General features: G+C 41.6%; 1 protein-coding gene across 1 annotated transcript in view; it reads left to right on the top strand.

Moving 5' to 3' along the window:
* LOC146479796 (uncharacterized) overlaps window positions 1-12,964 on the top strand; it is a 42,745-nt gene that overhangs the window by 25,997 nt on the left and 3,784 nt on the right. Inside the window, exons 10-18 of the mRNA XM_085110651.1 lie at window positions 278-419; window positions 976-1,322; window positions 1,959-2,100; window positions 2,615-2,952; window positions 3,530-3,674; window positions 9,973-10,316; window positions 11,188-11,329; window positions 11,750-12,081; window positions 12,717-12,858. Of these exons, the coding sequence (XP_084966777.1) occupies window positions 278-419; window positions 976-1,322; window positions 1,959-2,100; window positions 2,615-2,952; window positions 3,530-3,674; window positions 9,973-10,316; window positions 11,188-11,329; window positions 11,750-12,081; window positions 12,717-12,858 (2,074 nt within the window). The remainder of the gene's footprint in view (window positions 1-277; window positions 420-975; window positions 1,323-1,958; window positions 2,101-2,614; window positions 2,953-3,529; window positions 3,675-9,972; window positions 10,317-11,187; window positions 11,330-11,749; window positions 12,082-12,716; window positions 12,859-12,964) is intronic.

Below are 12,964 nucleotides of genomic sequence, written 5' to 3'. Positions count from 1 at the left end.
AGATTTTCTTTCTGTTGTACCATGCTTGGGATAAACTATTACAAATACGGCTTATTTGTTTTCAAAATTTCTGACTTAACATTTACTTAAGAATTAAGGTACATAAGGATGTTATGAAACCAAGCGATTGCTAATGTATTATATGCATTGTCTTGAATTTTTAAATTCAATAATTAAAATTAAAATAATTCACAGTGCCCCTGGCAATTACCTCAGTGTAAGATTAAACATTACACTCAGGTTTATCTTGATTAAATGTCTTCTATCGTAAAAACAGGTATTTCCAGGCAACAGAGACAGAAGCACACCCGTAGGTAATGTTATGAATCCACCAATCATCGCTCGTTTCATCAAGGTTCATCCCAAGACTTGGCAGGGATTTATTGCTATGCGAGTCGAATTGTATGGCTGCAGAGAAGGTAAATGAAGGACTAAAGCATGGTCTGTAAGTGATAAAACGGATATTCTTTTTCACTAAAATGGTATTATTTTCTTGTGTAGAGCCATTCGAGGGCGCGGATAAGGGCTTGAATGCTAAACTTAACTTGTTTGCAATAGGTATACATATCGTGTGGAACTAAAGTACTTTTTTACATTTCTTCCATGACATTACGCTAACAATTAGCGATTGAAGTTGAATGCATAAAAGAAACCAGACTGCAGAAACAGGGACATCAAAATAGCTAGAACATGTTTACATACACGGGACAAGAGGTCGTGTGCCATTACATTCAGTATTATTTAATGAAAGCCAGTGAGAGAGCCCGGGATCGTAATGTTCAACGAAGACCAATCTTACTTGAAAATTTATTTAATCTGTAAGTCTGCATAAAACTTATCTTTCGTCGACTCTTACAAAATCCGACAAATGGTCATAAATGACCAAAGCGGACTGCAGGAACAATAAGTCATTTAAAATCGGATACAACAAGGGGCGATATCTTAATCTAATCAATCTCATTACTCCGGTCGCAGGATTTACTACCCGAAAGCCACCCACCTGTGTAGCACCGCTTGGTATGCAAAACAACCAGATACCAGACTCCTCTTTAAGAGCGTCCACCTCATACAATGCCAACTCAATGGGCCCAGGAAATGGGCGATTACATTTCCAGGCGGTATCAGGAAAATACGGTTCTTGGGCGGTTTCTATGAAAGATCAATTTCAGTATTTTGAGGTCAGCTTTGGTAACTGGACAAAAGTCACGAAAGTTGCGACCCAAGGTAGACAAGATGATGGATGGTGGACGAAGAGCTACAGTCTTGCTTACAGTGACGATGGTGTGTTCTTTGTGGACTATAAGGAAGACGACGCAGTTAAGGTAAAGTTAATTTGATGGCTAAGGGTGAGAGAGGAGGATGCATTCATTAATACGACCTTGCACAAGGCTCCAAATACAGAGTTCAAATTTAACATGGCCAGTGTGTTGAGGTCGAGCTAATTGTGATAGTTTCGTCATACACCCCGATATATAAGTGGGTACCTTAATTTAACATTAATAAAGCTTCCATGGATGATAATGCTACTCATAGGGAATTTCAACTCTCTTGTTCACTTTGAAAGGAGCACCAATAAAATAGACTGGTTAGTGGGCTAAAACTTCAAGTACAACCTACGTTGGAAATTATTTTAGTATTAATTCGCTGAAATACCGCTGGACTGCAATTGTTACGACAGTAAATTCAGCTACGAAACCGGCCACTACCACCACCATTATCAAAGGCAACAACAACGACTAAACAATTAAAAAAAGCAAAGTAAACGGTCCTACTCGAACTGATTAGCTAAATCATTATGCCAATATATAATTGTTGCCTGGCAACTCCGCCAAAAAGAAAAGAAAGAAATGTTTTTCATTCATTTCAAACATTCTATCTAGGGCACCAGAAATGAAAAGAATCCGTTAAATATGTTTTTTTTTATAACGTTTGGCATTTTTCTTTTACTTATTAAAAAGGTCTTCACTGGAAACAGCGATAAGTACACAGTGGTGTCTCACACTTTGAAAAGTCCCATCATAACTCGCTATCTTCGTATCAAACCCAAAACGTGGCAAGGAAATATTGCGTTACGAGCAGAGTTTTACGGCTGCAGACAAGGTAAAGTGTGCAGTATATATATATACTTTTTTTTTTCTCAAAGGAAAGTTAACCTTAACGGGTATTTATTACTTAGAGGAATATAAGCCAGTTTTGAAAATTGATTTGTGATAATTAGAGAATACCACAAAGAAAAACACCCACACAATTATCTATCATTCCATTTAGGTGTGCCAACTACATATAAGTCAACTATCACCCCCTTCTCGTTTCAAATGGTTCTGAATAATTCTTCCGCCAATGCGAAATCAAAAGAACCATTGCTTCAAGGCTCTCGAATTCAAATAAAATATCTAAAAAGCCATACGACTCTTCTTCAAGATTAGCTTCGTCATACTTTGACTAACTGAGTTCTAGTCCAGATTTAAATATTGAGTAGGGGTACGAAGAACGTACTCTTACTTTGTGTAAATCTTTGAGTCTATTCATGTGTACCTGAAACTAAACATCGAATTTCAATTTAGTCTAACTGAAATAACTTAGCAATTAATAAAAGCTGTGTTCTTTTTGAAAGGTTTCACTCCTCCAGTAATAAAATGCAGAGATCCTCTGGGCATTGAAAGTGGTAAAATTTCAAGCACTGCAATTGTAGCGTCCTCGATGTACAGTCAATATTGGGGACCAGATCGCGGCAGACTAGGGACTGTTAAAGAGGGAAGCTACGCAGGAGGCTGGGCTGCCCAATACAATGATGCAAAGCAATTCATTCAATTTGATTTGGGCAATGTTACCAAGGTGGCAGCCGTTGCTACTCAAGGAATATCCGATGCTGATTGGATGGTTACGAGCTACACCTTGGCCTACAGTTTGGACGCAGGCTCTTTCACTGAATACCTAAACGGAGACAGACAGGTTTGAGAACTCTCTGCGTATACTCTCCAAAGTCCTTATGTGTACCCGGTAAATTAAGTTCCGATTCCGCGGTAACTTACCACAAATTGATCCTTGTGAGTTTTGTTAATTGTACCCAATTTTCCAGCATTGCTTCTTTGATTGCATGTCAGAACTTCTGATTCCCACTTAATAAGTGTATGCTGCTGGTTAGACGTTTAGACTTAGATCAAAGTCCTTCAATTAACAGTTTATCTAGTTCTTGGGGCGTTTTCCGGCATTCAAACAATGATGGTTAATTTTCTCAGTCCTTTTGAACTCCAACTGTACTTTATTTCTCGATTCTTTTTCTTGCAATTTCGGGATTTTAGGACTAACACAGTACCTACAAGTACAACGTTGTCCAGGATTGAAAGTGTTTGCAGTTGTTCCTCCTCTTTTTTATTAATATGACTTTTTTAATTTATTTTGTACAAAAAAAAAAGATAGAACGGAAAAACAGTTTTCATACAGAGCTAACCACGCGTCTTTGGATTTGTATGACCAAGTGTGACGCTTTACGTATTGAAAGTTATTAATACTTTTATCTTTTACTCAGGTATTCACTGGCAATACTCTTGACAGAAACGAACTCGTTGGTAATACGATTGACCCTGCAATTATTGCACGCTTTATTCAAATCCGTGTCAAGACTTCTAAAGGTCGCCCAGCTATGCGTGCGGAATTTTATGGCTGCACCGAGGGTAAGAATTGCGCCAGGTTATTTCTTCCCCACAACCCGTTTGAAAATGCTATATAAATTTTGCCAAGGCTTTAGTATTTTGTCCCTTCTCTGCCGTCTAAAAATACAAATCAAGAACTTATTGTTCAGAGGGTCAGATTCACGAAGTCCTTCTAAGTTCAGATGCATCCTAAGTATTGTTTCTGAACTATAGTCTGTTGTTATTCCAACAATACGCTTTGGTTAAGAAGCAATAGTTTAGATGCATCTTAACTTGGGAGAGTTTCGTGAATCTTTTCCCTGGTCCCTGTCCGCTTTAACAGACTAATCTGTTTAAAATTAAGCCACTGATAAAGAAACAAACAAAGAACCAAACAGAAAAAAAAGCTACTAAACTTCAAAGCAATCAAACAACGCAGGTACCAGTAGAAAAAAACCCAGACAGATTGAAAAAATATATATATCAGCTTATTATCTTATCTTTTGATGTATCACATACAAAACAAATACTATACTAAGGAAATACAACCATTATAGATTTAATTTAGATGGTGAAAAAAGCCAAGCCAGGGCTACACTGAAAAAATGTAGAAATATGCGAGCATGCACCAACGATACTGTGTTGTTTAAAAAAAGAAGAAGAAATGGAAGGAATGAATTCTACGGAGACCAGTATAGCCAGCTCTTTCAAAATGAGTTCTTAGAAGCTTTACTTGTTTCGTAAAAGATAGTAGCTGAACAGGTTAATTTCTGATTATTTCAATTGGACGATACTCTAATCGCTTGTTGTCTTGCCGTTTTGAATTTGTTAAACTGGGGTTCGATTGTCTTGTAAAAAATATACGACTATGCAATTTTGTACCGCATTAGGCATACAACGAAATATCATGTCCTTGATTTAGCGAAGTTGGTAGTATGTGGATTTAGCGTGTTAACTGCATGTGTTGTTATGATATTCTCTTTACGTTAGACATACACAACAAGGCTAATCTCCTGACAATCATTTAGTACATCACCTCATGTGACAGCTTCTATATGTAGTAGAGTTATGTTATTTTGTGTAACATAAATGCTAGCGTTACGCGAGCGTGACAGAAGGTCACGTTGTTAGGGCTACTTATTGTATTGTAATTAAGCCCCACTCTTGGGACGGATTGAACACATGGTTCAAAAGGGTGTTGTAACTGTTGTATGGGGGAGTTTCTTGGGCAAGTTTGCGGAACCACCCCGCGCAGTCGCTGCCGAATAAACGCCTAGGAATCAAGTTTAAACTGTGTACCGTGGTTCTTTGAGAAACCCACCGCTACATAATTGGAGCCCGATGAGGGACGGTTTAGTTCCCGAAGAAAGAGTTACAAGCTTCGTTGCAATTTGTTATGGAGTTGTCAAGCGCAAAGAAATGTGCCATAGAGAGGGACCGTGTTGTTGGAATTGTGAGAGAGAGACAGGGAAAACCCTCTCATTCGAAGACGTGTCCTAAATTTTTGTCGAAAAGTTCAAGAGCGATCTCAAAGCGTGGAAAGGAGAATTTACAAATGAAGCTTTTATCAAATATGGGGCCGGTTCTGATGTCGTTGTCCTGGACGACTCTTTTTTTTTTTATTGCGTTCTTCGCCGGCCTCAATGTCAGATACGAGTTCGTTACCTGTACAGTACTTAACTACACCTCAGTTCTTGCCATTCTTTGTTTCTCCGACGGCGAACAGCGACAAAAAGGAGTAGATTATCGGATCTGGCGTAACGAAGTGGAAAGCTCCTTGGCCGCAGGCCTGCATTCAGAATCAGTGATCGTCGAACAAATTCATCGCTCGCTTTAAGGCGAAGCCAAATCAAAAATAGTCTGTTTTGGACGAGAATCATCAGCTTGTTTTACTTTAGAGTCCTTAGACCAGTCTTACAGCAACGAAGGAGCAGCAACTAGAGCCGAAATTCTTACCTGGGCTTATGCGATGAAGCAAGGAGAATTCGAGGAAGTATCCGATTTCTCGTCGCGGCTGGACAACCAGCTCAGGAAGGCTAAGGAAAAAGGGAACTACTCCCCGACGACGCTGCAGTAGACCGTCACTTGAGATTATTGTTTTGGGAGGGATTGAAATCCGTAATCAACGACCAGGCGAGGCACAAAAAAGATGAGTACAAGACGTTTGATGAACGTATTTCTGCCGCTAGGTGTGGAGAGCGGGGGGTGGGTTCTTTGCCGACTCCCAAACGAGTTGATAAAGCCCAGCAAGCAACAATTGGGGACTAAAAGGCCCTAAGTGGGCCACCGAATAGTGTGCTGCTATGGTCAGGGAGGTTAAGTATGCCTTTGACTCCAAGCCTACACCGTCTGCAAAACCAAAGCCTCCCAGGCAACAGAGAGTCACAGGGTGACTAATACATCCCTTCTACATGCCATAGGTACGGCCAAGTAGGACACATCCGTCGAGGCTTACGAAATGTTCCTCGCACATGGTCATTGAGAAAAGCCAACATGTCTCTGATGCAGAGCTATCAGGGACAGGATACCGGAAGACCACGCCCCAGCAACACTCCAAATGGGGACAAAGTCATAGATGGGAGCAGCGAACGAGTGTGTTGCCGAATTTAATGGTTGGACATGTTTAGCATTATTGGACACTGGGAGCCAGATAACTTCGATATTAGAATCATTTTAAGAGAAACATTCGTCTGACTGATTTATACATCTGGTAAAGTCGTTGTTGCGTGTGGTGCGTGCTGCAAGCCAAGATGTTCCGTTTCTTGGATATGTTTATGTTGAAATTAAATTCCCTGGGGATGAGGCTGGATTAGGCTTCTGCGTGCAGGCTGTTGTCTTGGTAGTCCCCGACAATGCGTACAACGAACGAGTGCTACTTGTCATAGGAACGGACTTTGTAAATGAATGTAAGGACCATTGTGGAGGGTGGCAAGGAACCAGTTTTCTGGAAAGGACACACACCTCTTCTGCTTGGAAACGAGGTTATCAGTCCATGCGTTCCCGAGAGCGTCTTGCTGATGGGCAGCAGAAGTTTTTAACTAGGGGTGAAGCACTAACAGTAGGAGCCCATAAGCGAGTAGTTGTGTGGTGTCAAACGCTTGCAACCCCAAAAAGCCCATCTAAAGCTGTTATCGAACCTTGTGGAGGCCTAAAATCAACGCGCCATATATCAGTGATACAAGGACGGGTTACCTTAAGATCTGGATGTAAAAGATGTTTGATCCCCGTTGAGGTTACGAACATGTCAAATGAACCAGTGATGTTGGCCCCTGAGACTGCGCTAGCCAGTGTACATCTAGCAACAGCAGTCCTCGACGAATTCAGTCAAGACAAGACCCCTGTTGATGAGGAAGTTGTTTACACCCAGTCGAAGGCGGATGTCAGTGAAATAGACTACAATGAAACGGAACTGACTGAGGCGCATAGAGCTAATGTGAAGGGGGTGTTAGTGCGCATGTCTTATGTCTTTGCTAGTGGGAATAAGAATCTTGGTTGTACCAGCGGGGTAGAGCACGAGATCAACTTAACACAAGATTTCCCATTTAAAGAACCATACCGCAGAGTCCCACCTGGACAGCTGGAGGAATTTCGAGATGTCATGGTGGACGCTGGAGTGGTGACAGAGTTTAAGAGCCCTTTTGTATTACCAGTGGTGCTTGTGAAGAAGAAGGACAAGACCCTCAGACTGTACGTGGACTTTCCCAAACTCAATGCTAGGACAGTTAAGAACTCTTATCGGATTCCTCGAATAGCAGAAACGTTGCAATCAGTGAGTGGTGCAGAGTGGTTTTATTCTCTGGACTTGCAGAGCGGTTAACTTCAGGTCAAAATTGCTTCTGGGGACAAGGGAAAGACAGCAATGATCACACCCTTTGGGTTGTATGAATTTAAAAGGATGCCATTTGGCTTCACTAATGCGCCAGCAACCTTTGAAAGGTTGATAGAGAGTTGCCTAGGTGACCCCATCTTCAGCACCTGTCTGGTCTACCCTGGTGATGTGATAGTTTTCGCTAGAAGTTTTCCAGAAATAAGTGAGCGCTTGGAAGAAGTCTTAGGGGAGCAAGGATGGCGCAGTGGTGAGAGCACTCGCATCCCACCAATGTGGCCCGGGTTGGATTCCCGGACTCGGTGTCATATGTGGGTTAAGTTTGTTGTTGTTTCCCGTCCTTGCTCCGAGGGTGTTTCTCCGGGTTCTCCAGTTTTCCTCCCTCCACAAAAACCAACAGCTTCAATTTCCAATTTGACCCGGAACACATGGACACGTTTGAACGAGTTCGAAGAGCTCTTTGGTGCTTAGTGGGTAAATTAATTGCATTTACATTTACAGTGCAACGCCTAGGAAAGTATGGCTTCAAACTTAAGACTTCTAGGTGCAAACTCCTCCAGCGTAACCTGACTTATCTTGGTCATGCTGTTAGTGCTGCGGGAGTTGAACCGATCCTCAGAAGACCAAAGTCTTGGACGACTCGCGACTTAACTCACCAAAGAATTCACAGCAACTTCAGACATTCCTCAGATTTGCAGGATATCATCGGTCTTTTGTGAGAAGCTTTGCTAAGATAGACGAACCCCCGTACCGTCTAGAGGCCGGCCACCAAAAGGACGCAATGCACCACCCTTTCTCTGGACAGAATGTTGCCGAGAGGCCTTCGAACACCTCATCAACTGCCTAACGTAACCTCCGATTCTTGGTTACCCCGACGTTCAGTTGCCCCTTATAGTACACGTTGACGGCAGTAGCACAGGACTAGGAGCAGCTCTCTATCAATCACAGAATGGCAGGCCCACTGTCATCGCTTATGGCAGCAGGACTCTATCTACTGCTGAAAATAACTATTCAGCTTACCGCCGAGAATTCATAGCATTGAAACAGGCCGTAACGGAAAAGTTTTGGGATGATCTGTACGGTTCCAAATTCCATGCTATAACTGACAGCAATCCCCTAACTTACTTGGTGACCTCTGCTACACTGAGCCCAACTGACCGTCGTTGGCTGTCTTCACTTGCTGCCTTTGACTTTGACATTTCGTACCGCTAGGGGAAAGACAGTGGGCGTGCTGATGGACTGTCCCGTATTCCTGATACTGATGAGGGGGCAACCAAGATGGCCGTACTGATGAGGAGTATGTAAAACCCTTCTTAGATCGCAAGAAGCCTCTTCAGAAGAGTGCCATCAGCTGTTTACACCAGTCCTTTCAAGCCGTCTGCCAGGTTCATTCAGTAGATTCGTTTGGAGACGAATTATCGGGATTGGCAGCTGTTGAATTTATTGGTGCAAAGCCAGAGGCGGTGAACAACGACCTGCCAGTGGATCCAATTGTTCTGAAACCTTTGAATTTGAACTTGATCCTGAATTGGGCCGTGCTTCAAAGAAAAAAACGATCCAAATCTTGCAAATGTGCTTCGGTATTTAAAGTATGAGAAACCCCCAGCAGGATTAGATCTGAAGAGAGAGACTGCTGAGGTTGCACAACTTATTAAGGAGTGGAATCACCTTGTCACCAGAGACGATGTTTTGATGCGTCGCGCCTTACTGATGGGAGCGAAACATTCCAGTTAGTCCTACCAGCAGAATTTCACCTCCCTTATCACCCGCAGGGTAATGGACAGACGGAATAATTTAACAACACCCTTTTCGGCTGTTGGCTACCCTCGACCAGGACAACAAGTCAAATTTGCCCGATTACCTCTCACCTTTGGTTTATGCCTACAACTTTACAAAACATTCTACAACTGGCTTTTCTCCCTTCCTCTTAATGTTTCAGAGAATGAGAGAGAATGTTACTGATGAGGCAAGCAGGTCCGCTGCTCATAACAAGCAGTTATATGAGAGCCGTGCCCGCCAGGCTAGTATCCAAGTGGAGGATCAAGTATTAGTGAGGAACCTAAGTATCCAAGGCGAGCACAAACTTGCTGACTGCTGGGAGGAGAACCCTAACCATGTAGTCGAGTGTATCCCCGGACTTCTGGTCTACAAGGTCCATCACAAAGATAGTAAAGAACGTAATCTCTTTTAACCGTTCAGAGGTGCTCATTCCTGCTAGCGTTACGTGAGCGTGACCGAAGGTCACGTTGTTAGGGCTACTTATTGAATTGTAATTTGCCTCCCTCTAGGGACGGATTAAACACATTGTTCGATACTGTGTTGTAACCGTTGTATGTCAGAGTTTCTTGAGCAAGTTTGCAGAGCCATCCCTTGCAATTGCTGACAAATAATAGCCTAGGAATCAAGTTTAAACTGTGTACCGTGATTCTCTGAGAAACCCACCGCTACATATACAAGCTTATTTACGTAATTACTGCACCTACAAAACTGTGATTTTTATTTGAATTTTAATAGGTTTCACAAAGCCAAAGCCTCCAGTGTGCTTAGAAGCACTTGGAATGCAAAATGGAAAAATTCCAGATTCTGCAATATCGGCCTCCACTGAATACAACTCTCAACATCAAGCCATTAATGGGAGATTGCACTTCCTGTATAGATCAGGAAGAATTGGCGCGTGGTCGGCCGGAACAAATGACGTGTATCAATACCTTCAAGTGAACTTTGGTGACTGGACGAAAGTGTCTCGAGTAGCCATTCAAGGAAGATCGGATGCGGATCAGTGGGTGAAGAGTTTCAGCCTCTCATATGGCTACGATCCCGTGTTTTTCAAAGACTATAAGGAGGCTGGTTCCAAAAAAGTAAGTTAGGGTGTTTCCATACAGATTTTTGGCGAAGACGATTCAGTGACCGTTATTTATGTGCATTGCTTGGTATAATGGCAAATATTCCATGGCTGCTGAACTGTGGAATTTCATCATTCAGTTAATTATTTCCAATTGGAATTCATTAGTTAGAGCATCCAACCTGAGTGAAAGAAGGGTTAAAGGATTATTTCCCATTAAGGAATTAGGGTTCTTCAAGCTCTTGACATTTTGAATGCCTCATCATTCATACTTTATAGCAGAGCTTAAAATTTACCATATATCTTTTTACTATAATTTGGGATTCATTTTGTAGTTAGGATCCAATCTTAAGGGCTTTGAACCAAATTAAAAAACAAGTGGACGGGCATTAAACTAGAACCAACAACAGTCAACAGAGTAGTAACTAAAAGTACAATCCCATTAAAACTGATATGTGTAGCAAGTAACGTGATGTTTTTAGTAGCTGGAAGCAGCCATTTTATGAGCTTGAAAAGATAAACGCCCTATATAAGTGTTCCTTATTTAAGAGTACCCAGATATGTTACCATACGATTTCTCTGGGCTGGGTCATATTTCACAGTGTTAAGTAGCGGAGAGATCTTTGTGTTTGAGATTTGGGGACCATTTTTTTGGAGCGATGTTATGTAACTTTTTTTACCGTATATTACCCTCTAACATCCATTTTGCTCACTTTTCTCTCGCGAGAACCAATGACCGTTAGAACATAACTTTGTTCAAAGGAAGTGGCGCATTGCTTTGATTGCATTGGGTGGAAAATCGAGAGCAAGCACGTGTGACTAAGAGGGGTGACTCTTGGTGAAAATATATCCATACTTTATATTAATACTTTTAAAATAATTATCAGGTATTTTCAGGAAATAACGATCGATATACACCTATGACTCACGACCTGAAAGATCCAGTAATAACTCACTACATTCGTGTCCACCCGGAAACATGGCAGTGGCATATTTCCATGAGAGTTGAGTTCTACGGCTGCAGGGACGGTAAGGACACCACTTGCTGTTTTCTCAACAGCAGTCTTTGCTTTACCAAAGGTCAATTGGTACATTAATAACAGTGGAAAACAAAAAATAATAATAATAATAATAAAATAAAAATCAATCAGTCAATAAATGAAAACAAATGACTAGTAGTGGGGTTTTGAGAATGCCCAATTAATTCTTTATATACGTGGTTGTCGAAAGCAAAAAATGACTGTCTTTGAACTGCCTGTTACAGTGGGCGCGTTTATTCTCTAAAAATAGGCTTGATAGATCATTTGATAGACTTTTACCCTTCAGATGTTAAAAGTTCAATTTCTTAAGTGTTGTTTGTAGAATAACGAAAAATTGTATTTTGAAGGAAACAGTTAATTGACGTTCTACTCAAAATATTCATCTGTGGTCTTTGCATAAAACACTCAGGATTTGAGCTACCAAAACTTGAATGCCAGTCGGAACTTGGAATGAAAAGTGGAGAGATACCCAACAGTAGAATAATCCCCTCAAGCAGCCTCAGTCAGTACCACGGACCAGAGCGTGCAAGACTGGATACAATAAAATCAGGAAGTTACGCTGGAGCATGGATTCCTAAATACCAAGATCTTGGGCAATGGATTGGAGTCGATCTGGAAAATATTACCAAGATAACAGGAATTGCAACTCAGGGGCGTCAAGATGTTAACCACTGGACCAAAAGCTATTCTCTTACCTACAGCGTTGAGGGAGGACCGTTTCTTCTTTACAACAATAAACAGGTAAAATACTTTGTAAAAGGAAATACTGTGAGTCATATTTACCTTACAGGTATTAATTGGACTTCATTGTCGATAAATGGGAAAAAAATACCTGTCGGACCGTCAGGTTGGCTCGTTATCGAAGCATGCGCAAAAGACCCTGTTTGAATTCCGTTCGTGATTAAGAAGATAAGATGTTTATATTCAGCATCTTCCCCAGTCGTCCTTGACGCCCATTCCAATGCAACGTCATCTGATAGGGAAGATGCACCCAAATCCAAGCAGCCAACAAAAAGCTTGATTCAATTGATACTCGTTTCAACGCATTGCAAGTACGCCAAAATGACCTAATCGCATGGAACAACTGATGGTGAACAGTAATGAACATTATCTAGAAGCAGTGGAAGAATCACGTTATGGTATTGGCTTTGCTATTAAAAAAATTAGTACGCAGTACTGGGGTAACCCCTCGACGAGCTATCACACGTTTAATTGTAAAATGTTCCCTTACTCCGTCCCCTAATATTGATAACAAAACCGCGCAAAACCAAACTCTTTTTGGCTCAACATCGAGGAGAGAGAAGGGCATCCATGCGGGGATCCCGTGACCCTAATACGCTTATTTTCCTAACAAATCTCTTCTCTCATCTTGCTAGATTCTTCCTGGAAACACAGACAGTAACACGATTGTGGGAAACATCCTTAACCCACCCATCATCGCACGTTATTTGCGAATCCACCCTCAAGCGTATCAGAGTTATATGGCAATGCGATTTGAGCTCTTTGGGTGTACCGACGGTAAGTAGATGATATTTATCCTTTTCAGTAAATAAATCAGCTGTCACTGTCTCAAACTCCTTGGTACTGTAGTATCAAGCTGAATCGGTCTAAGTGCGACTGGGGC

This window comes from Pavona decussata, unplaced genomic scaffold (genome assembly GCF_977016875.1).
Source record: "Pavona decussata unplaced genomic scaffold, jaPavDecu1.1 SCAFFOLD_58, whole genome shotgun sequence".
In the NCBI taxonomy this organism is placed as follows: domain Eukaryota; kingdom Metazoa; phylum Cnidaria; class Anthozoa; order Scleractinia; family Agariciidae; genus Pavona; species Pavona decussata.
The sequence above is the reverse complement of the archived record's forward strand: the minus strand, read 5'-3'. Positions and strand labels throughout refer to the sequence as shown.